This window comes from Daphnia magna, linkage group LG3 (assembly GCF_020631705.1).
Source record: "Daphnia magna isolate NIES linkage group LG3, ASM2063170v1.1, whole genome shotgun sequence".
Taxonomy (NCBI): Eukaryota; Metazoa; Arthropoda; class Branchiopoda; order Diplostraca; family Daphniidae; genus Daphnia; species Daphnia magna.
The window spans coordinates 3473293-3497292 of record NC_059184.1 but is presented as its reverse complement, the minus strand read 5'-3'; the positions used below and the strand labels follow the sequence as shown (position 1 = coordinate 3497292).

Here is a 24000-nt window from a genome sequence, read left to right as displayed (position 1 = left end):
GATTTTCATTCAATTCTAAATCGAAATCATGTATTTCAAGCAAAATTTGAAATTTGGCCAAAAATGAAAAAGTGGGAAGGGTATAGCCTTCCCACTTTTGTCAAAATTGGCAAAAAACGACATCCCTTGAAATTGCTTTAAATTGTCACGGTATAACCAAAATTTAACGCTGATTTCGGTTTAGTCATTGGTTTTCTCGTTAAACCAGCCGTTTTGAAAATTAACGAAATCAGAGCTGTTAGCGCACCAACTTAATTTATGGTTTTTAACGTTTAAATAAAAATTTACAAGGCCAATTGAAAAATAAACTTGATTTCCGTGATTTTCATTCAATTCTGAATCGAAATCATGTATTTCAAGCAAAATTTGAAATTTGGCCAAAAATGAAAAAGTGGGAAGGGTACAGCCTTCCCACTTTTGTCAAAATTGGCAAAAAACGACATCCCTTGAAATTGCTTTAAATTGTCACGGTATATCCAAAATTTAACGCTGATTTCGGTTTAGTCATTGGTTTTCTCGTTAAACCAGCCGTTTTGAAAATTAACGAAATCAGAGCTGTTAGCGCACCAACTTAATTTATGGTTTTTAACGTTGAAATAAAAATTTACAAGGCCAATTGAAAAATAAACTTGATTTCCGTGATTTTCATTCAATTCTGAATCGAAATCATGTATTTCAAGCAAAATTTGAAATTTGGCCAAAAATGAAAAAGTGGGAAGGGTATAGCCTTCCCACTTTTGTCAAAATTGGCAAAATACGACATCCCTTGAAATTGCTTTAAATTGCCACGGTATAACCAAACTTTAACGCTGATTTCGTTTTAGTCATTGGTTTTCTCGTTAAACCAGCCGTTTTGAAAATTAACGAAATCAGAGCTGTTAGCGCACCAACTTAATTTATGGTTTTTAACGTTTAAATAAAAATTTACAAGGCCAATTGAAAAATAAACTTGATTTCCGTGATTTTCATTCAATTCTGAATCGAAATCATGTATTTCAAGCAAAATTTGAAATTTGGCCAAAAATGAAAAAGTGGGAAGGGTATAGCCTTCCCACTTTTGTCAAAATTGGCAAAAAACGACATCCCTTGAAATTGCTTTAAATTGTCACGGTATAGATCTTATTGCAATTCAAAAGTACGCGACAAGCCAAAAGTCGTGCGCAGCTTACGCCGATGCGCACCACTGTGGCCTATAGCCGAACTAAAAATTGTTTTATGCTTGACTATAACCATTCGTACGATGCTTTACCACAGACGGATTGCCAGTTATTTTCCAGTTGACATTTCGTCCGTTGTTTCAGTCACTGCAGCGTAAAACCTTGTTATTAAATAACATGAGACGAGTTTGTTGTATTTGTGGTGAATTCGAAACGCAATCAAGAAAAAGTTCTTTCTCTTTTTTTCAATTCCTAAGAAACATGGATTATTGCGTGCAAATGAGATCCAGTTAGTGGAAAGACGAATTTCAGCTTGGAATGCTATTCTTGGGCAGTATTTAAATAGACACTATGGAATTCAATGTGTTTGTTCCAACCGTATTTTTTTTTGTATAAATGTAGATCAATTACAAGAGGATCATTACATTTCAGTTCTTCAATTTTTTCACAGTATGATTTAAATTCAACCTCAGGTAAACTTTTGGCTAATTCGGATAGTTTATATGACACTCGAGTGACTCGACTGCCGCTCATTATGAAACTACATCACAGTTTACTTTTTAAAAATGAAAACAAACTTGCAGATTCCATGACCATGAGTGCGATCTGTCTGCTTAACGGTAAAGCATCGTACGAATGGTTATAGTCAAGCATAAAACAATTTTTAGTTCAGCTATAGGCCACAGTGGTGCGAATCCGCGTAAGCTGCGCACGACTTTTGGCTTGTCGCGTACTTTTGAATTGCAATAAGATCTATAACCAAAATTTAACGCTGATTTCGGTTTAGTCATTGGTTTTCTCGTTAAACCAGCCGTTTTGAAAATTAACGAAATCAGAGCTGTAAGCGCACCAACTTAATTTATGGTTTTTAACGTTTAAATAAAAATTTACAAGGCCAATTGAAAAATAAACTTGATTTCCGTGATTTTCATTCAATTCTGAATCGAAATCATGTATTTCAAGCAAAATTTGAAATTTTGCCAAAAATGAAAAAGTGGGAAGGGTATAGCCTTCCCACTTTTGTCAAAATTGGCAAAATACGACATCCCTTGAAATTGCTTTAAATTGCCACGGTATAACCAAACTTTAACGCTGATTTCGTTTTAGTCATTGGTTTTCTCGTTAAACCAGCCGTTTTGAAAATTAACGAAATCAGAGCTGTTAGCGCACCAACTTAATTTATGGTTTTTAACGTTTAAATAAAAATTTACAAGGCCAATTGAAAAATAAACTTGATTTCCGTGATTTTCATTCAATTCTGAATCGAAATCATGTATTTCAAGCAAAATTTGAAATTTGGCCAAAAATGAAAAAGTGGGAAGGGTATAGCCTTCCCACTTTTGTCAAAATTGGCAAAAAACGACATCCCTTGAAATTGCTTTAAATTGTCACGGTATAACCAAAATTTAACGCTGATTTCGGTTTAGTCATTGGTTTTCTCGTTAAACCAGCCGTTTTGAAAATTAACGAAATCAGAGCTGTTAGCGCACCAACTTAATTTATGGTTTTTAACGTTTAAATAAAAATTTACAAGGCCAATTGAAAAATAAACTTGATTTCCGTGATTTTCATTCAATTCTGAATCGAAATCATGTATTTCAAGCAAAATTTGAAATTTGGCCAAAAATGAAAAAGTGGGAAGGGTACAGCCTTCCCACTTTTGTCAAAATTGGCAAAAAACGACATCCCTTGAAATTGCTTTAAATTGTCACGGTATAACCAAAATTTAACGCTGATTTCGGTTTAGTCATTGGTTTTCTCGTTAAACCAGCCGTTTTGAAAATTAACGAAATCAGAGCTGTTAGCGCACCAACTTAATTTATGGTTTTTAACGTTTAAATAAAAATTTACAAGGCCAATTGAAAAATAAACTTGATTTCCGTGATTTTCATTCAATTCTGAATCGAAATCATGTATTTCAAGCAAAATTTGAAATTTGGCCAAAAATGAAAAAGTGGGAAGGGTACAGCCTTCCCACTTTTGTCAAAATTGGCAAAAAACGACATCCCTTGAAATTGCTTTAAATTGTCACGGTATATCCAAAATTTAACGCTGATTTCGGTTTAGTCATTGGTTTTCTCGTTAAACCAGCCGTTTTGAAAATTAACGAAATCAGAGCTGTTAGCGCACCAACTTAATTTATGGTTTTTAACGTTGAAATAAAAATTTACAAGGCCAATTGAAAAATAAACTTGATTTCCGTGATTTTCATTCAATTCTGAATCGAAATCATGTATTTCAAGCAAAATTTGAAATTTGGCCAAAAGTGAAAAAGTGGGAAGGGTATAGCCTTCCCACTTTTGTCAAAATTGGCAAAATACGACATCCCTTGAAATTGCTTTAAATTGCCACGGTATAACCAAACTTTAACGCTGATTTCGTTTTAGTCATTGGTTTTCTCGTTAAACCAGCCGTTTTGAAAATTAACGAAATCAGAGCTGTTAGCGCACCAACTTAATTTATGGTTTTTAACGTTTAAATAAAAATTTACAAGGCCAATTGAAAAATAAACTTGATTTCCGTGATTTTCATTCAATTCTGAATCGAAATCATGTATTTCAAGCAAAATTTGAAATTTGGCCAAAAATGAAAAAGTGGGAAGGGTATAGCCTTCCCACTTTTGTCAAAATTGGCAAAAAACGACATCCCTTGAAATTGCTTGAAATTGTCACGGTATAACCAAAATTTAACGCTGATTTCGGTTTAGTCATTGGTTTTCTCGTTAAACCAGCCGTTTTGAAAATTAACGAAATCAGAGCTGTAAGCGCACCAACTTAATTTATGGTTTTTAACGTTTAAATAAAAATTTACAAGGCCAATTGAAAAACAAACTTGATTTCCGTGATTTTCATTCAATTCTGAATCGAAATCATGTATTTCAAGCAAAATTTGAAATTTGGCCAAAAATGAAAAAGTGGGAAGGGTATAGCCTTCCCACTTTTGTCAAAATTGGCAAAAAACGACATCCCTTGAAATTGCTTTAAATTGCCACGGTATAACCAAACTTTAACGCTGATTTCGTTTTAGTCATTGGTTTTCTCGTTAAACCAGCCGTTTTGAAAATTAACGAAATCAGAGCTGTTAGCGCACCAACTTAATTTATGGTTTTTAACGTTTAAATAAAAATTTACAAGGCCAATTGAAAAATAAACTTGATTTCCGTGATTTTCATTCAATTCTGAATCGAAATCATGTATTTCAAGCAAAATTTGAAATTTGGCCAAAAATGAAAAAGTGGGAAGGGTATAGCCTTCCCACTTTTGTCAAAATTGGCAAAAAACGACATCCCTTGAAATTGCTTTAAATTGTCACGGTATAACCAAAATTTAACGCTGATTTCGGTTTAGTCATTGGTTTTCTCGTTAAACCAGCCGTTTTGAAAATTAACGAAATCAGAGCTGTAAGCGCACCAACTTAATTTATGGTTTTTAACGTTTAAATAAAAATTTACAAGGCCAATTGAAAAATAAACTTGATTTCCGTGATTTTCATTCAATTCTGAATCGAAATCATGTATTTCAAGCAAAATTTGAAATTTGGCCAAAAATGAAAAAGTGGGAAGGGTATAGCCTTCCCACTTTTGTCAAAATTGGCAAAAAACGACATCCCTTGAAATTGCTTTAAATTGTCACGGTATAACCAAAATTTAAGCTTTTTTACAGGCTTCTTGGATTTCCTCTAGAATTTTGGCCATATTTCATTGCAGCATTCATCATCCATTCACCGTAAAAACAAAAAGCTCTATTATTTTAAAAAAGTGATCGTTTTGGTCATATTCTAACAGAGTTTAATAAAGTAAATTTTACCAAAGCACTGATTCAAACTGTTGCAAATACTGGACGTTTAACGCATGATAGAGATTTTGCAAGCAGTATAAACAAGGTGATAAAGTTATTATTTGATAAGACCATACAAGGAACAGATCTGTTATGAATTTATACCCTTCCCACTTTTTCATTTTTGTCAAAATCGACAAAAACCAAAATCTCTTGGATATCTCTCAAAATCATGTGTGATACTCAAAATTGAATGCTAATAAAAAAAAACTAATCCGTTTACTTTGGAAATTATCCGTTTAGGAAATATTTTAAATATTTGTACTGTGTCACGATAGCGCGTTAGCATTGTTGCGGATTGTCCAAGTCCGTCAGAAGATAGGATCTCTAAATTGGGAAGGCCCGTTGGACGGCCTATTATTTTTGACTTGTGAATTTTACTGTAATTGTAAAATTCGAGTAGGCCGCCAGGGGCGCTGCCAAGTAGAGCCTTCTTGGTGGCAGATACCAGCAATAGCCGTTGTTCGAATTTTCCCCCCCCGTAGAAGCAGACGCCATTATTGTGTCAAAGTCAGTTCAATAAATCAGTGATAGAACCTGCCTAAGTTTAACCTTCAAAAGTATTTAATCGCAGGTATTAACGTAATTATTGTTACAGGTTAATATTAATACTTTTCGTGGTCCTACAAACCGTTTGAGACTGACGATATCGTCCAATTAATTGGCGTAATTTACAAAAGTGCAGACTTTGAGTGTGAGCTTCAACACGTGTTGTAAGGGATCACGTGTTGGGGAAATTTTTAGCCCACTATTAATCTATAGTGTAAGTGTTTTGGCCTATCTGTTACCTAACTAACAGTTCCCATTTGGTCCCAATCGCAGTTTGTCACACACTACTCTATGGGCAATGCTCCCTAGGCAAAGACCATATACCTTCGAAGAGCACCAGAAGATGAGAGTATACTAAGTCTACGTTACAAGTTAAGATCTCTTTACTAACCCTTTTCCGCAGTACCTGTGGAAGATCAGGAGGTTAGGAGAGTTCCACGCACAAGTCAAGTTTGGGGAACGACCTTATCCACTACAACCTACACCTAGCAGGCCTTATCAACCTCTACCACCTGGAGTGCACATTGACGAGAAGCTGGCCTTCTATGAAACTGGATATTATAATGTGGCCATCAGATATCTGCCTCGCAAGGATGCTGTAGCAATCACCAATCTGCAAGTTAATGCAGACTATGCCAAATATCTAGAATCACTGAAGCCAGAAGACCAACGACAGCCAATAGTTGTGGTAGAAGAGCAGCAACCACAGTCACAACCACAGTCAGAATTCTAAGCAAGTGTGGCAAGAAGACATCATCAAGAAGTTTTATGTTAACTAAGTTGAATTTTAATCTCAAGTCGTTAAAGGTGTGCGACTACGCAAAAATACAGTCTTTTGTTTCTTCTTAAATTCATTTTTGTGTTGCTTTCTCAGACACAATATTGCCTTGGGATTCCCACTATAATTGTTATTTAGACCGATTTTTCACATCACCAGTGAAACTCCACAACAAAAATGGCTGCCAAGAGGTTGAATCAAGCAACGTTGCTGGTAACCATAGGTTTACCAACTTCCCATTTTTGTCAAAATCGACAAAAACCAAAATCTCTTAGAAATCGCTCAAAATCATGTGTGATACTCAAAATTGAATGCTTATTTTAAAAAACTAATCCGTTTTCTTGTCATATTATCCGTTTAGGAAATATTTTAAATATTTGTACTGGGTCACGATAGCACTGTAGCATACTAGCGCGCCAACTTTTGTAGTACAATCACTTTGAATTGCAATTACTTAAAAACTATAGGTCCCACGTAAACATGAAGTCGATTTTAAAGATTGTCGTTAAATTTTGAATCGAAACCATGTGTTTTGGGTCAGATCTAGAATTTAGTCGAAAATGAAAAAGTAGGAAGGCTATACCCTTCCCACTTTTGTCAAAATCGACAAAAACCAAAATCTCTTAGAAATCGCTCAAAATCATGTGTGATACTCAAAATTGAATGCTTATTTTAAAAAACTAATCCGTTTTCTTGTCACATTATCCGTTTAGAAAATATTTTAAATATTTGTACTGGGTCACGATAGCACTGTAGCATACTAGCGCTCTAACTTTGTTACCATTTTTTACGTTTATTTCAGAATTTGCTTGTCTTGCATGAAAGCGAAGTTAATTTTTGTCATTCTCGTTAAATTTTTAATCTACACGATATATTTTCATACTACATTGAAGTATTTTTTTAAATACAAAATTTGCAAAAATTTCGGTTTTGTTTTGTCGGGTTTGTTTTGATTTCCGACAAATATAACAATAAAATATTTACTTTCAGTTTCATCAAACCTCACCTACTATAACCAAAATTGAACTCTGGTCTCAGGTAAAATCTTAGTTTTCTCTTTCAATTGTGTAATTTTTAAATAAAGGGAAATGAAACAAAGGTTTGGAGTACAACCACTTTGAATTTCAATTTGTCTCGGCGGCTCACCAAGCCGCTGAGCGAATTGTTACTACAGCGCAGACGACTAGCTCACATATACTATCATACATTGCCTGACCAGACTGGACGACTAGATTGAAGTGGTTCAGCCATTTACTCCATCGGTACTTACGACTCGACTACTTCTATACGACTTAACCTCGTAATCATAAATCTATCGAGGGTTGAGTGGGTGAATCACCCCCGATTCAAAACCTCCTGCACGTGACAATATTCTATATGTTTATGGCTTGAATGTAGCAGGTGAATTTTCAAACAATTATCTAGATCCATTGGACAAATCACAACTTGGCATACAAAACATGATAACATGCCATGATCTACCGAATTGCAACTAATCCAGCTTTAAAATGTATCGATACACAAGTTAAAAACCTAGCCTTTTCGACACAAGTAAAATAAGATACCTTGAATCCCCTCTAATGGAACGCACGATGTTGGCCAAACCACACCGGCTTTGAGAGGTGAGAGAAAATTTGCAACTTTACCTTGATTACAAAGCAGAGACTGAATACCTCTCTGCATAACAGATAACGAGAGCCATCCCATATCCTACGGCTAAAATAAGGAAAGCACCTTGTAAATCCGAAAGGCCAAGACTTTTGGGTCCGACAATGGGTTGTATGCTCCGACCACATTTACCACCAGAAGACGGCCAATAAATTTGTTTCCAATAGTTTCCAAGGCCTGCTTCCATCATCTGCATAATCCTATAAAATAAATATAAGTTACTACAATAGCAATTTAGATGTGTGTTGGCTGAATCTAAAAGACTACTTCTTGTCCAGTAAAGGTTTGAGGGAGCTATTTTTCGGTAACGGAAAGGCTAAACTGACTTTGAAAAATTCTTCATATGCAAAACTGAGACGACACGTGCCCGAGCGCTCGTAATCCTCGGCAATGAAAGAAACGAGATAAGATTTTTCCTGTTGGTTTGAATAAATAAACTCACGCAGTTAAAATAAACTCACGCAGTTAAAATAAACTCACGCAGTTAAAATAACATAGCATAATGGAGTTATAAAATAAGACGGACTTACATCTATGTAAGCATGACTGCCTTGAATAACACGATGAATTCCGTCCAGGCCAGAGTCGATAAGACTACCTCGTGTGTCTGACAATCCTTCTGTCCATTCAAATCAATTTTATCATACAAATTTATCAGGATGAAAGTAATGTTAATCTTTCTTTACCCCCTATAGTCTTGTAAACTCCAGCTGTCGCCTCCTATTAAAAGATTGGCATTTTAAGAACCTTATTTATTTTTTATACATGAAAAATAACGACATGATACGCATGTTAACAGCACTTCATTTGGTTCTAACCACTCACCGTGAATAGTGATTCGAGAGCTGTTCCTCGTGGAATGACCCATTTCAGGTGGGAAACTGGCAATTCTTCAAGCTTATTGATAATGGGCGTTAATTTAGGAAACCGCAAAAACGAAACAAGAACTCCAACATATGCACTTGCAAACACGACAGCGCTTACACACCAAACGGCTCCAAGCAAACGAGGCGAATACCCAAACGAAACGAATTTTTGTCCGGCTAGAGCGCGAAATCACACAGAAAAAATTATGAGCTTTACTCTTTACTTATAAAGAAAAAAAAAATAATAATACATTGGCCGATCAGGACCCCAAGTACAAAGAAGTATTGTTTCGCTAAGCCTGGACAGGTTTTTTCTTCATGAGGGAATCGTAAACACATAAAATGCGCCCAGAGGATGACGGGCAAGATTACCACAAGCACACCCAAAGAAAGCCAAACCTGTTGTCATATCCGTCTTCAATTAGCTGCAATTTCAAATGCGATTTCCACAGTTTTTCTGCCTCACCTGCCAAAGAAAGGGCTTCAAGCAAACTAGTAAGCGATTTTCCTCGCCGGGTGGCGGGATCAATATAGTGGCCGTTTCTTCGTGAAACCCTACAGAGAAATCCACAACTCCATATCGAGAATAAGTAACAGAAAACGGACCCAAACCAATATCGGCATCCTGCAAAAATTAAGAATGGGTCTAATGAAATAGAACGTGATATTTTGACCTTTACTTGCTTAAGAATCAATCCAAGCATTCCGTCCCAACTTCCGTTCGGCATTATTTTTCCATAGCTTTTATCACCAGGAAGCACAACTTCGTATCTACAGGACAAGTGACCAAAATTTTAAAGTTATACTATTCAAGAAATAGCTGGCAGTGCCAATAGTTGCTTAAACGTACGTGAAGTTGTATGTTTCTTGCAATGCGTTGATGATTTCGTAGCAATATCCTTTGTACGCGATGACAGATCCATACGAATCACGCTCAAAAATCACAAAAGGTGGTCGCTGGACTTGCCGAAAACCAAACGAGGTTTTACTAGCAGGGATTCGATGATTAAAAAGGCATTGGCTTTACCTCAAGTGATGTTAATCGTAAATGCTTTCCATTCAATAAATGGTGCCATTCAACGTTGTCAGGTAGGTCTGGAGAATCGAACGTCACTGGATAGGTGACACTGCTCCACTTGAGATCATCTAAACCAGTACAGTCTTGCAGTTCTCTACTGGCACTGCTACCGTGATCCAGCCAAGAAACAGATACTGATCACCTTTTGAAATACGAATTAAGTCTTTTACCTAGACGTCCCATTCTCCATGATGAAAAATGTTGCATTATTGTCCACGAACGGCAAACAGATGTTTTGTTCCAACCACCGGGTTATAGCAAGACTGCCACAGGTATCTCTGTTAAAGTCCTTTGAAATTATTGCAGTGATTCAGTTCAAAATAAAAAAGCATGGTAGAAAGTTGAAGCGAGTAATTCTGAAGTAGAAGATTTACATTCAGGTGATAAAATTCTAAACGATCAGTTTCCCGTCCATTAGTTATTGCAGGACACCGAGAAAAATCCAGGCGGAGAAATAGTAACATAGAAGGAAACAGAATTGCTTCGATAAAATCAGCAATCCGACATTCGATTACAGAAACCACCATGGCGTCCAATGTGTGCACTTGATCTAGTATGAGAGAAAAGGAGTAATAGTATTACTAGCTAAAGGGTATCTAAAACGCCGTGAATAGAAAATAGAATAGAAAATTGTCAGAAGTCTAGCAGTGCATACGAAAGTGTTCACGATTTGCATAATTAATTCAAAAAAGCAACCAATAAATCGGATGTGGATAAGGCTTCCGCTAAGCACAGGCAAAACAAGCAGGTACAGACAACTGGATATATCCAAAGACATCTTACCTAATATTGCAGGCAGCTGCGAGTCATTCGAGATCTGGAACGTTTTGTAGCTAGCCGAGGCTGGACAACAAATACGGTTAGCATCGGCAACGGCAGCCCTCATCCATGATTCTATGTTGCTGCTTGGTTGATGTCGGTCCAGTCCCTCATCATAAATCAGAGCTTTATGTACAGCACAATCAGGTATATCGCCGGAAAAAGGCCATAGGAAAGACAATAAAATCGAGAACACAAGATCTTATAACGGGCCATACGTACCAAATCGAAAACAACAAATTTCCATGGCTCGATGTACGACAATCAAAACTTTTAAAACGATTTTCCATGATGACAGCATTTTCTTACAACTCTTCGCTGATACTATCTTAATTCACATGCAAAGGTCTGAAGAAACTGAAACTGTTCATTAGTCAACGAACCCCTCCGTCTAATGATGGCTTCGCAACACACGTTTTTGCTTTTATAGGTGAATGGAAGTACGCCTACGTCAAAGCCTTCGGTTCATCAGGATAGGGTCATTTATCATCCACTTAAGTGGAATCCATTATTGATACGCTGTCAGAAGCAAGGCGGTCGATTGTGAGACTAACTTTTGTAACTACACCTGCTCAGACCTACCACACAACCGGTCTTTAGTAAAGCTGTTTTGCTAATAAGCTAAATAAATTAGTTTTTCACAAAATTGAATTGAGGTCTAAGGGTATAGACAAATAACCTCACTTTGAGCATCATATACACCAGTAAAGCTAAAGAAAATGGTTGGAGCTACTAACCGGCAATTCCAGGAAGATTCTTTTACAAGAATTCGTCAAATCACGAAGCGATACATTGCGACTTAAAGACGAAAGTCTCATGGTTTGCTGGAACATTAGAATTTTATTAATTTTTTTTTCAAATTCAATATACCACCAAAACGTCCACAAAAATGAAAAAGTTCTTTGCTTCTGCGTGCAATTTAGATAATCAATCAAACATGATATGGTATTTTTACAATTCGTACGAATCAGAGAACAAAATTACCTACATTCTCTTGAGTTAACCAGGCAGAATTAATCAGATCTACCAGCACTTTGGTATGCTGGTCAGCAGCACTGCGTTGCTCTCGATAGCCTTCAAAAATTCTTCAGGGTCCGCGATGGCGGACAAAAACAACATTCGTACATCAGCCTCTGCCTCATGCAACGTTTCTGGTTTCTTCTTGTATATTCTCTGGTAAATTTCATTCAAACGAAGCGAATTCGACTTCGTTTTACGCATCTTCTTAGGTTTGGGGAGATCGGTAGAGATACCTTGCAGTAAACCAAAGATTTTAAGAGAATCAGCGCAATATAGGTCTTGAGGAAACTTCTGCAACAAAAACCAAAGAAAACAAAAATAAGAACAGCCCAGTAAAACATAAGTTTTTAATTGTCTTTACCTCTCCGAACTTGGCTATCTCTGCCTTGAAGATGGGGAAATCGAAATTCATACCATTGTGAGCTATCAAACAGATGGGTTTTTGAAGTCTGCGACAAAAAGTGTTAGCAATTGTTATAAAATTTCTGGACACGTTAATAAAGACCGGTACCTATTTAAGAAGCTGACAATAACGTTGAAGACATCTTCGTCAAACTTGCTCTGCTTACCCAAATTGAGATTATCTAGTTTTGACAAATTAGTAGCCACTGGATCTATGGGCCTAGAAGGATCGATGCATAGATTCAGCCGGTTAGTGACACGAGGCATCTTTTTGGATTTGCACTCCATAAATTGCAATCGATCAACTCCGCAAAAATTCAATTCTGTGATTCTTGCAGGATGGTCAGCAGGAAGACCCGTGGTTTCTAGATCAAAGAATACCAGACTGTTGATGCAAACAGTTGACGAAACAGTAGGCGAAACAGTTGAAGAAAGATTTAACGAAATAGCGTCAGGGACAGACATGGTGATCGAAGTACAGTGCGACTAGAAATGAATAGCAGAGACGGAAAATAAGTCATGACCTCGGAGGGAAAAGGTTAACAACCTAGGGCAACCTTGAAAGTGCTGTCTGTATCTTACCCTTTCCTACTTTTTACTTTTGTTCCAACCTTTCCTTGCTTTTCTATCTTTTACCTTACCCTACCTTGTCGGACTGAGCCCAGTATGGAAAAAAGGTCACTCCCCTCTACTTTTAGTTTCAAAATGGCACAATGCTGTCTTAAATCGTTGTTTCTCAGAAGAGAAAACAAATCCGGACAAAACTATGCATCTACAGTGATAACTGATGCTTTAATTTATTCCATATTGCATACCTAGACGTCATCAAGTGGATAGTCCACAGCACGATCTGCTTAGGATAAAAGAAATTACAAATTTCAAACGTGTTTTCAGGATACAAACAATATATAATTCAATTCAATGACCTGATTACATCCACCATAGTTCCGGTTTACTGATGAGATTGCTCGCCAGCTATTGCTGGTTTTAGTGATCGAAATATCTCATCGTAGCCTAAAATGCTATGCGTTATCACGAAGCAGGTAACAGACCGCCAGCTGCGCATTATGTCCGTTCAATTCCGACTCAAAGGATCAAACTACAATCACACTTAGTGTTGGACAGTCGAAATGGCACATTGTACCAACCTTTGAATCTTATTCTAAAGGGTGCAGCTTACGGCACAGATCTACCGATCTGACGCAGTGCATTTGAACTTGGTTATCAAGGTGAATGTCAAACAAAATTTAGTTTTAGCTACGATAAGAACCACTATTGTCCGCCGTCTGGCTCTGTGATTGGGGTTAGTGTTCCTTCATCGTTCTAGGTTTTCGATGTCAGCCCACTATGGGCATTCGCAACTCAAACATTTGCTGGACTCGTCAATGGGCTCGGCCATTGACTTTAGAAAAGCAAAAAATTTTCTTGTGTCTGTTGATCGTACTTTTCTTGTTGATTCAACCTGCCAAACACGGGGTTTTAGGAAGTGAAATCCACCAGCATCCAGAAAATTTTCTTAAAGAAGGTAAAAAAATAAATAATAAGACGAGTTCCAGCCTTGTTTCATTCACAAATTATTTTACTTTTGATATTTAATTTCATGTTGCTTGGGTGGAAAAGAGGGGACCAAGGGACTCAGGGTGTTACCTGCAAACTGGACAGATACAAGGGTGCAACCTTCAAATGCTATGACTTGCCTTTCATCCGACGATACGCGTGAAAACAACTGCGTCCAAGTGATTCAGGCCAGTTTCAGCCAGACCTATTCCAAGACATTTAACAGCTCATTAGAATTTCGTCTGATATATTCTTATTCCGATGTAAGTCCAATTACGTATACTCCTTATTCTTCCAGTAAATTCAGGTAATAACTAAGTCATGTACCTTTATTGAAAATCCACGGTTGTTTTTATCCAGCCCCACAAAAATTTTGCTGTCAGCGTAGACAGTTCCGATGCTGACGTAGAACATCCCATTCTGTTTGTTGTGCGACAACAGAAAGCCGTAACTTCGTGGGAGTTGCCATATGTCTTGGAATCGTCTTTCGGCTACCAGTAAGTAATTCTCTTGACTGACAGCAGCTACTTAAAAATGGGGAGACATGAGAAATAATGAATTTCGGATGTTTTTTTTTGAATTATAGAAGAAGATATAATACCTTTAGAAGAACATTATGTCCTCAGCCTACGAGACGTGCAGAATCGGTCAATCAAATTGTTGTTGATGTTTCAACTTCGAGCCGATCGAATGTCACCTTCAGCCTCAAAATGACGGTCGATAGTCAATTGTTTGTGCGGTGAGTCCACCTATGACGATTAGCATCACCACGTCACATTTCTGCTAATAAAACACAAAGATCGTATACTCATTTAGATTAGACGAAGAGCGTCGCATGTCGGTCACCCCTTCACAAAACCGCATATTTAAATTCACATTTCCCACGTCAGTGACACAAGTGGCTGTAACGTCCAAATCTCTCGACGATGTTTGTCTGACAGTATCGGTGCAAAGTCCTAAAGTAAGTCCTCGTATCAGTTCGTTTTTAGTTTTTCCGGATTCGGTGATCAGGTATCTAAAATCTTATTGAATTCAGTGCCCGATTTTCGACACAATTTACAATGTTGAATACGAAGGTTTCCGACAAACAATGACCGGCCAGTCCACCATAATCGTTCAGGTGATATTAATTTACCTGTCTAACAACAATTCCGCCTCTCCCACAATGTGAGCTTATTACTTTGCGTACAGAAAGAACAATATCCGGAAGGTTTTTACCTGGTCTACATCGTCAACACGGATGACGAAAAATGCGTTAATAGCCGGACTTTAGCGCCATTGAGAACTAACCGCACGAAAGAAGTCACTTTCACTATCCAGGAAACGGTATGCTCCCTATAAACTTGACCAATTGACCGAAAAAAACCACTATTAAAATATTTAAAAATAAAACCGAAAAACACTACAGTTATTATTTAATTTTACCAGGTGTCTGTCCAACAATTCCGTAATGTGATCTTTATTGCGACGTTGGGCGTCTACGCGGGATTCATCGTCTTGATTATCGCCACATGCGTCCTAGTTGAATTTAGAAGGTGCCCTATTTAATTTTCTATGTTTCGCATTTTGGGAGAGATGGTCATAACACCATTTGATGATGTAATGTTTAGGAATAAAACCAAGCAGGCACGGCGAGAGTGGGAGGCGACGGTGAAAATCCGTAAGTTGCAAAAAAATTTTATCTGCAAAGACCAAAGGGTACGGGGAGATTGGTGTTTGAAGACTGTTTAAATAACCTAGATTGCTGATTTGCTTATCTACCTGTTTTAGACAAATCCGAGCTGGAACCGATCTCTGAAGTACCCGAGTTTCAAATCAGGTGCAATTTTGCAGTACTTCATGGAGGCACGAAGCAACATTTTTAAAACGGTTTTCTTTTTTCTTTTTTGAATAAACACCTCACAATAGCGAAACCACCAAGACGGAAAACGGACATCTGGACTTGAGCTGTCACGGTACTATGTCTTCTTCATCCTTTAACAAAAATTAAAAAAAAGAAAACGAAATTGTCATATAAAGTAACATGTGCGATTGTAACGATCAGCAGAAACGACATCTAATGACGCCGATGATGTCTTTAGCGACACCACCAACCCGATTCGCCCGACAAGACAAGAAAATAAACTGTAAGTTTTTACTATAAAAATCCTTTACAGAAAACGAGCTCGAAACATATAAGGATCGATTGCAGACTTTAATGAACACACTCGACCGTTTTTTTTTTCTTCTTCGCGAATTTTTACTGTCTGTGTCTTGTCGATTTTTCTAGCACCAGTAAACGATGGAGACGTGTTTCTGAGATGACCAAACATCAAGCGGATTTCTACAACAAAAAATCGAAACGCTACGTATCGGAACTATGCATCATTGCCGTGTTCTACCTCATCCCAGCAATCCAGCTCGTTTGGAACCACAAAGACGTAAAAAAAAAACCCTATAAAAAAAAAAATAAGAAACTACTCATAAGCTGATTCGTCCACTTATTTAAAATGACGTAAAAAAGAGGCTATTATTTTTCTTTTACGATGACGTGAGTAGATGATGGTGACAACGGGAGATCAGGACATGTGCTATTACAATTTCGCCTGCGCGTATCCGTACCATCTGTTAATCGACTTTGCGGACTTTAATCACTTTTTCTCCAATATCGGTTACGTCGTTTTGGGGACCACTTTCGTGTTCATTACGAAACGTCGGGATTACATTCACACGATGATGATGCGTAAGCAGAACGCCGTCGGTGAGGTGAGTCATTTCAGACTCATCATTTTTGTTTGTCGCTGTTGTTTTCATTTGAAAACTCCGCCCTAAGCGGATGCGCTGCCGCTAGTCCGATGGAATTAAATGATAAATTTGTATCCCCGTTCCCATCTCTCTTGATGATACCTGCATGAAACGACGGCGGGATCCATCAGCAGAGAGGTATTCCGCCTCATTACGGCTTGTCTTATTCCATGGGATTCGGGCTGATTGTTGAGGGGATTCTCAGCGCCTGCTATCACCTGTGTCCGACTCGCATGAATTACCAATTCGGTACAGAAAATCTGACAAGAAACACGCTGGATTAGTTTTCAATTCAAATGATTTATTTCATAATTTCTTCGCCGATAGATACCTCATTTATGTACGTATTAGCAGTGCTGTGCACCCTGAAACTGTATCACGCCCGTCACGCCGATATTAACGTCAAATCTCACATGGCCTACATCGTTCTGGCCCTGCTGGTGCTTCTCGGGGCCGGCACGGCCTTCACTAGTGAATTCTACTTCAAATTGGGTTTCACTGTGGTCCACCTAATCGCCTGCGTCGCTCTGGCCATCGACGTTTACTACATGGGTCATTGGAAGTTAGGTGAGTCCATAAAAGAAACAGAACTATAGCTGGCGTATCACTGCATTTTCTGATTCCGTTCCCCTTCACTCAATAGACAAAGAAACAATGGTGGAACACGTCAACACCTGTTGGAAGTCACGACCGCTGTATCTAGAGCGCTTGACCTTGGTGGTCGTTGGTAAGTGAAGGGGCTGCCGGATTGGTGTTGCGCCATCCTTGTTCCAGGACAAATTTGAACAGCGTTGAAAATGACTTCTCAATTGCGTGTTGAACATTATGACACAGGGGTCGTTTGCAACGTAGCATTCGCCGTCACCCAACTGGTGATAGACAGCGTTGATTTCAACACGCACCTGCTGGCTGTCTTCATGATCAACCTCTTTGTCTATTCCGTTTTTTACGTCATCATGAAGATGCACAAGCGGGAGTGGGCCTTCGTCACGCACCGCATCTACCCTTTCTTGTTTCTCCTGGCGGCCCTGGCGTTTTGGCTGACCGGTTCTTATTTCTTTTTGAAAAAAGCGGCCAAGTGGGAGGTACGTAAGACACGCAAAGACCCCAAGAGAGAAAGTTGCGCTGTTGTTGTTGTCTGTTGCTTCTGAATAAGCCGTAAGCGCAGGTATGTGTAGACGGTCGCTGCCATAGCAGCGGCTGCGACATCGACGACGGGTGCAGCAAACCAGCAGCAGCTGGCCGGCGACTCCTCAGGGGCGTGCCGTCCACAGTCTGACCGCACCATTACATCCTCGTTGGTCATCCGTCAATCTTTTTTTTTCGTATCCTATAAATAAATAAAAAAATGGTTAAATTAACTACGATGTGATCCGAGAAAATCGACGAGATTTGGAATTGTTTAAAAGAATTCAACGATTTTCTATTTTCAGAAAAGTCCAGCCGAGTCGCGGATGCTCAATCAAGAATGTCTGGTGGCTAATGTTTATGACACGCATGACTTGTGGTAAATTTTTTTGACGATATTCTATAATAATGTCCTTCTAATCAGCTAGTACTCTACATACCGTTTTGCGTTATGCAAATCAAGTCATTGAAACTGTTTTTTCTTTCTTTTTTACGTGCGTGTGTTATCTGTGTGCGCAGGCATTTTCTATCATCGACAGGTCTTTTTTTCTTCTTTATGGTAACTACACTATTCAAATTGACACATTGAAATTCCATTCTTTGGAAACAAGTCTAATGGAAAAATGTCATTAATTTCTATTATTAATTGTTAAGTTCCTGTTGACGCTGGACGACGACATTGAATCGAAATCACGACGAGATATTCCGGTTTTTTGAATGGATATCAAAAAAGGAAAGAAAAACAAACAACAATGCTGTGTTCAAACCCGTACAATAATAATAATAATTATAACTTACTTTTTACATAAAAAATTAAACAAAAATGTTTCAAGAAGAATATCACCTTCACTGTCTTTACTGGTCGTTCACGCCGAGATGAACCTATCCTGTCCCTTTTCTTTATTCCTCCTCCTTTTTTTTTTCCCCTCTTCTTCGTCTTCTTTGACGGTTGTTGTTCTTGTCGGTTCAGGTCTTGGTCGTCTTCCATGGCTGGTCACAAAAGCCGGAGAAGTAGCTCAAGGCGATGGAGGTGGGTGTTGTGTTAAGGCGGATAGAAGCAAGAGAGCAAAGAGTGAATGAGTGAGAGATAGAGAAAACTGAGGATAGAAAGAGAAAGAGACAGACAGAGACAGAGACACAGAGAGAGAAAGATAGAGAGAGAGAGAGAGAAGAGGAGGAAAGCAGTGGTTAACAGCTCCACCGCTGCTGCCGCGTCGACTTTGCCCTTTCTTTACGGTCTACGAGTCCCGGCCTGATCGCCTGCTGCCCTGCTGCCCGGTTCGCCTCATCGCCATCTGGCCGTGATAGCAAAGAGAACTGGTGGCTACGTATACGAAGAAAATGGGAGAGAGAGAGAGAGAGAGAATGAGCGAGAGAGAGAGAGGGAGGGCGAACGGACCGGAAGAGAAGCCGGAGGGCTTTTTGTGGTGACTAGGCGGACTTGACGTGTACGTGTACAACAGTACACGTCAGAACAGAGCGCAGACCCCCCCTCCCTCTTATAGTTTTCCTTTGGAAGGGGGAGGAGAGGAGCTAGGATAACAGAACGTGAACACGAACACGTCGCCTGGGCCGTCGCCCGTCGTCTGGGCACTTAGTCGACTTCGATAGCTCTCCTCCGTCTGCCGCGTCTCCGTCGTCCGCTGGCGCCCACCAACTACCAGCAGTGTTTGTGGCTCGCTCAGTTTCAGTTAGTTACCAGATTGGCAGGCGAAACGCGAAATCAGCGGATGATGGTGTCCACATTGAGAACGCCGTGCGCGGCAGATCAGCTGCTGATTGAAGAAGTCCGCCAGCACGAAGTCCTCTACGCCTGCCCTACAAAATCAAACAAAGACAACCAACTGCGCGACACGGCTTGGCAAGAAATTGCCGATGCAGTCGGCAAATCCGGTAAGTTTCTCAGCCTCTGGGATCCCACCATATTTATCTCGTGTTATCATCGTGCACAGACAAACAGATACAAAAACAAACACGTATGACGTTACGCTACATTTTTCCCTTTGGTGGACACAGTTGAAGAAGCCAAGGAGCGATGGAGATATATGCGAGATAAGTACGTCAAGGAATTGGGGAGAAACGACAAGTACCGCGCCACCAATGGCGGATCGGCTATCGAACCACCGGATGCGACTTCATTCGTCGGACTCATGTCTTTCCTCAATCCGTTTATCAAGCGAAAATCATCCAACGGGTAAATATGACAAATTACTCTCTACAATAAATCCCGTCTTAAAAAACAACACAAATGGGACTAAGTAACTAGCATACGTATTACGTGTGCGCTACTATACGTCATCATCCTCCTCCTCTCCACCTACACCCACTCAATGCCTCTCTCCAACCCCCCTTGTGTGATCCGCCTGTCACGATGCCACCATCACCCAACCAACTAGTCCAGTCAGACGACCGACCGGCCAGCTGAAAGTAGAATCGCCTTACTGTACAGGCATCGAGTCTCTTTTTCTTGTTTCCTTTTTTTTTTTCTTTTTTCTGGTCGGCTAGCTTGATCTGCCGCAGGCAACGTACGGCCGTGATGGTTGGTTGGGTTCGGTTCTTGAATGCAGTAAGTAGTAGCTGTAAGTAATAGTAAGAAGGCACTGCTCTGGTCGTGGCGCGGTCGGAGACCCCCCGATCTCGCCCACCACTACCAACCACCCCTCTCTTTCCCTTTTTGTTGTTCTCCTTGTGGGCTTTACTTTTTGGCAGCTTGGGATTTTGTCAGGCTTCAAATGCTCAGAGGCTCTGGCCAGGCCAGCAGCAAAGGTGGGTGGGGATTTTTTTTTAAAAAGGAGACGCAGGAGAGGTGGGGGGAAGGCAGGTGGTGGAAGAATATCTTGACTTTCGGTCACGATTCCAGACCCCCAAAGCGAACGGATGACGGAACGTTGAAGGTTGAAATCTAGTGGTTTTCTTATATATATATTATTTTTTTTTTCCTCATTCTCTTTCTCGCGTCCATTTATTTTTTGTTACGAACAGTAATCGGACGTCCAGCAGCAATGAAAACCATTTCGAAATGTGCATTAACCCGCACGATATGGAAGGCGAGTTCCAGTCGGACGACGAGCGCAATAATTCTGATGGGGGCAACATTGAGTTTGTCAGGTGATTAGATTATTATTTTTTTCTCTAATCGTTATCGAGTGAAAAACGAGTTTTTTTTTCCCTTCGTCTCAAAACTTCAACGTTTCTTTGTTTGTTTGTTTTTTTGTTGTGTTGCGTGTCAATCTTTTCAGCAGCGTCTCCGACGACGGGCATCACCTGTCCAATGGTAACAGCAGGGCCATGGTTGCCATCAAAAAAGAACTGGTGGCCAGAGGGGCCGCCATGACGCGGAGGCAGCAACAACAGCTCAGACGTGAACAACAACAGCAAAACAACAACAACGGTGGTGACAGGGAGATTTGCGCTCTGCCCATCGAGGCCACGGTCGAATCGGTCGATGTCTCCCACTACCACCCGCCCTCGAAACGCCAACGGATTCAGCCAGTCCATCAACAACAAGAGGACACGACCAGTCTCTTTTGTGCCTCTATCGCCGGAATGCTTGCAGAACTTCAACCTTACCACCGAGAGCGTATCAAGCGCGACATTTACAATCTCGTTTCGGATGCTCTTCTCACCGAACTTTCCAACTGAACGCAAACAAAATTCCATCACATCGCCGTTAACCTATAAGTGTGTGTACATAAATATTAAAGTTTTTTTTCTCTTTTGCTTTGTTTCCTTTTTGTTTGTCAACTTATTTCCATCAAAACACACCAATAGCAAACATCGATACGCCAACAAAGAAACAAACAAAAGAAATCAGTGGGAGACAGACAGATAGAACTTGCTCGATTTCTGGGAATGTCGTGAACGTCATGACTATCATTCATGAATCATAGTAATCGACGTGAGCACCGGAGGCGTACGAATCACGAGCTAAAAGAGCCATGAGTCGGTCGCACGTTACTGTGGTCGTGAGGCCGAGACCGCCCGACTTGATTTCGTCAATCCATGACTGATCGAGAAGCTGACTTCGCATGCTCGTTTCCACAGGGCCGGGTGCGTAATTGAGCACTCGAACTTCGGGCTCTTCTTTAGCTAAAACCTGTCCAGATCAAGTCGGCAGTAAAAGGACTTGTTCGCTGTATTCCGAAGATCAATACTAATCGAATTCGTACCTTGAAAAACATGTCCCGAGCAGCTTTACCGGTGCAGTAGAGAGACAACGAGGCAAAAGGTTCCACGGCGCAGAGGCTAGACATGTTGACAACCGTTTTGCGTTGTTGCTTTCCCGACGCGAAATGACGTAAGAAAATCGCATTGAGTACGACCACAGAAGCAACGTTGAGTCGAAAGTAATCGACGCACGAAGTCGTTTGGGTTAGATCGCTGCAACGCTTGGTAGCGTCGCCTAGCGATCCGACGTTGTGAACGCACAGTGCGTGGGCAAAGGATTCAGCTGAATCGCCAGCGAGAGCAGATGACACGAGACCATTCAAAGCAGATTCGTCACAGGTGGATAAGTCAGTCACGCCAACATAAACGCGTACTGCTGGTCGATCGGTTTCGATGGCCTGCTTTAACGAACCTAAACTTTTCTCGTCACGGGAAATCAGCAAAAGGACAGACTCAGGAGCTATTTGTTTGGCAATTTTCTCTGCCAGAGTCCTTCCTATACCACGGCTGGCACCAGTCACTAAAGCAAAGGTTTTCTTGTTCCAGTAGTCTGTTACCGATGCAGAATCTTCCATACTTGAAAAGTTTACATGTACACTGTCACTCTCACTCATGATTGGTTTCTGGTTCAGCTGTTTCTTCACCTGTAGCTTCTTGCAACTGATCAGCCTTTAAAAGGTGTACCAGTTCTCCAGTAGAAACTGCTTGTAAATGAGGTGCTATGTGTCTAATCACTGTCCCTGACAGAGACTCCTCAACAGGATTGTCAAAATGGTTGTTGTCACAAATTCCTTGCCACTGAGAGAATTGAGCATTCAATAAGCGATCAATATGACCTTCACGGGCCCCTGCCAAAGACAAGAGCAAATCCTTTTTCTCAGCACCACTACTGGTTGACTTCTTGTGAAGTTTACCCAACTTGGTTTCTAGAAACAATGCATCGTTCAGCAAAACCACAAAAGAAAATTAAAAAGAAAATTCTTACATACCTAAATTCGCCAAATAGCTTTCAGAATCGGGAAGAGGCTGGAAAGATGATGTGTTTGTTGAGGCGACGTCTTTTGGGTCAGCTGGGCAAAAGTTGTTGTCAAAGCCCTGAGAGAAACTCGTTGAATCCGTGGACGATATGTTATTTTCATCCTTGGTGGATGCCCACGGGTTGTCCATCCAGTATACACGTACAGTTTCTCAGATGTATCAGCAACAGCACACACTTATCATATAGAAAACACGACGACGTCGAAATTAAAAACGAAATATGTCAAGTTACGAGATGTATGGTAAGACCCCAGGATCTGGGGGCGCCAGCAGGGCTGCCACTTCTAGGGATATTTCCCTTTTTAGGGGGATTTTGGTCCTTTTTTTGTAATCTAGGGGGGAAGATTCTGAAATCTAGGGTCTAGGGTCTGTCCAGGTTGATTTAAAAAATATAAGGGATTTAAAATTTTTTTCGCCTTAGTTTATTGGTCGTTAAGGATTTTATGTTTAGTGAGTGATAAATATGGCACCACTGGTGCCAAATTGCTATTCCCGCCTTTAAAAAAAAGACATGTTATGAGAGCCACCAAGTGGTCAATCGCGGTAAAAAAATACATCTAAATTGTGAATCGGGGTACTACAGCAACTACAGCTACTACCTACTAGCCTACTACTACAGCAACAGCCAAGAGCCCAAGACCCAAGAGGCAACAGGCGTAAACATTCACTTACGAGTTATGACGATTGGCGATTTTAGACGAAGCGTGAATGACGTCAGAATCAATTTGTTTATCTTGAAAGTTAAAATTAAAAAACAAATGGTATGAACACATTTTGTTAATATGTTTTGTTGTTTTAATATCAACGGAAGCAATTTTTTTATTTCTAATGTGATGTTTTTGTGATTGTTTCATGCGTTTATTTAATCCAGTAAACAAAAGTACAAAGATTTCTAGTTTTTTTATTAAAACTTAAAAGGTAATGACTATAAGGATAATAAATTTCTGAACAGTTATTGAAAAATCTAGGGTAAAATTTAGGGATTTAGAAAAAATACATTTAGGGATTTTTCTGGGTATTTTTTTTTTTGCTTTTAGGGTTTTGTGTCCCTAGACTGGCAACGTTCCAGGGTTCCCCCTTCTCAAAAAGTGGCAGCCCTGGGCGCCAGTGTCAAAATTTGCTATTGCACCCTCAAATCCGGGGAGCACTAGTG

General features: G+C 39.8%; 5 protein-coding genes and 2 long non-coding RNA genes across 18 annotated transcripts; 3 read left to right on the top strand and 4 right to left on the bottom strand.

The window, feature by feature from the left end:
- Positions 1-5432: 5432 nt before the first annotated feature.
- LOC116918722 lies at positions 5433-6392 on the top strand. The gene is made up of 3 exons (XR_004391626.1): positions 5433-5567; positions 5816-5891; positions 5946-6392. It is a non-coding gene; the product is annotated as an uncharacterized LOC116918722 (long non-coding RNA).
- A 777-nt stretch (positions 6393-7169) lies between these two features.
- LOC116918710 (probable glutamate receptor) lies at positions 7170-11625 on the bottom strand. Of its 5 annotated transcripts, none has more exons than XM_045171115.1 (16): positions 11489-11625; positions 10974-11364; positions 10716-10877; positions 10307-10482; positions 10103-10221; positions 9882-10038; positions 9705-9811; positions 9535-9625; positions 9321-9479; positions 9106-9253; positions 8814-9031; positions 8675-8708; positions 8519-8607; positions 8256-8404; positions 7994-8188; positions 7170-7933 (listed from the first exon to the last, which is right to left on the bottom strand). In XM_045171115.1, exons 2-16 carry the CDS (start codon positions 11050-11052, stop codon positions 7846-7848), a joined length of 1971 nt encoding a protein of 656 aa, XP_045027050.1. In that variant the 5' UTR covers positions 11053-11364; positions 11489-11625; the 3' UTR covers positions 7170-7845. The 5 variants fall into 5 exon arrangements, with proteins under 5 accessions (XP_045027050.1, XP_045027051.1, XP_045027054.1 ...); XM_045171116.1 differs by lacking the exon at positions 11489-11625 and having other exon boundaries at positions 10974-11108; positions 11166-11306; XM_045171119.1 differs by lacking the exon at positions 10974-11364 and having other exon boundaries at positions 11489-11616.
- Positions 11572-13934, bottom strand: LOC116918717 (three prime repair exonuclease 2). Of its 4 annotated transcripts, none has more exons than XM_032924464.2 (4): positions 13871-13934; positions 12283-12538; positions 12133-12220; positions 11572-12062 (listed from the first exon to the last, which is right to left on the bottom strand). In XM_032924464.2, the coding sequence occupies exons 1-4, from the start codon at positions 13875-13877 to the stop codon at positions 11775-11777; spliced, it is 639 nt and encodes a 212-aa protein (XP_032780355.1). In that variant the 5' UTR covers positions 13878-13934; the 3' UTR covers positions 11572-11774. The 4 variants fall into 4 exon arrangements, with proteins under 4 accessions (XP_032780355.1, XP_032780353.1, XP_045027055.1 ...); XM_032924462.2 differs by lacking the exon at positions 13871-13934 and having other exon boundaries at positions 11572-11659; positions 11736-12062; positions 12283-12659; XM_045171120.1 differs by lacking the exon at positions 13871-13934 and having other exon boundaries at positions 11572-11659; positions 11740-12062; positions 12283-12659.
- On the top strand, positions 13235-18480 carry LOC116918708 (SID1 transmembrane family member 1). 4 transcript variants are annotated; one of them, XM_045171114.1, is made up of 22 exons: positions 13235-13402; positions 13501-13698; positions 13794-13993; positions 14091-14227; positions 14317-14469; positions 14547-14691; positions 14767-14850; positions 14922-15056; positions 15159-15265; positions 15341-15390; positions 15501-15549; positions 15639-15685; positions 15775-15856; positions 16000-16150; positions 16269-16475; positions 16646-16763; positions 16842-17081; positions 17158-17241; positions 17349-17599; positions 17948-18021; positions 18162-18201; positions 18297-18480. In XM_045171114.1, the coding sequence occupies exons 2-22, from the start codon at positions 13521-13523 to the stop codon at positions 18357-18359; spliced, it is 2595 nt and encodes an 864-aa protein (XP_045027049.1). In that variant the 5' UTR covers positions 13235-13402; positions 13501-13520; the 3' UTR covers positions 18360-18480. The 4 variants fall into 4 exon arrangements, 3 of the variants coding, with proteins under 3 accessions (XP_045027049.1, XP_032780341.2, XP_032780340.2); XR_006644383.1 differs by having other exon boundaries at positions 13235-13698; positions 17349-17811; positions 18297-18365; XM_032924450.2 differs by having other exon boundaries at positions 13235-13698; positions 16649-16763.
- LOC116918723 lies at positions 14690-16988 on the bottom strand. Its single transcript, XR_006644386.1, has 6 exons — positions 16846-16988; positions 16617-16774; positions 15492-15704; positions 15156-15412; positions 14949-15072; positions 14690-14885 (listed from the first exon to the last, which is right to left on the bottom strand). It is a non-coding gene; the product is annotated as an uncharacterized LOC116918723 (long non-coding RNA).
- Positions 18481-19105: 625 nt separating the features above from the next.
- On the top strand, positions 19106-21361 carry LOC116918715. 2 transcript variants are annotated; one of them, XM_032924460.2, is made up of 4 exons: positions 19106-19535; positions 19659-19836; positions 20625-20750; positions 20885-21361. In XM_032924460.2, the coding sequence occupies exons 1-4, from the start codon at positions 19373-19375 to the stop codon at positions 21282-21284; spliced, it is 867 nt and encodes a 288-aa protein (XP_032780351.1). In that variant the 5' UTR covers positions 19106-19372; the 3' UTR covers positions 21285-21361. The 2 variants fall into 2 exon arrangements, with proteins under 2 accessions (XP_032780351.1, XP_032780350.1); XM_032924459.2 differs by having other exon boundaries at positions 19123-19535; positions 20882-21361.
- Positions 21341-23117, bottom strand: LOC116918716 (sepiapterin reductase). The gene is made up of 3 exons (XM_032924461.2): positions 22799-23117; positions 21812-22735; positions 21341-21738 (listed from the first exon to the last, which is right to left on the bottom strand). Exons 2-3 carry the CDS (start codon positions 22421-22423, stop codon positions 21520-21522), a joined length of 831 nt encoding a protein of 276 aa, XP_032780352.2. The 5' UTR covers positions 22424-22735; positions 22799-23117; the 3' UTR covers positions 21341-21519.
- Positions 23118-24000: the final 883 nt, after the last annotated feature.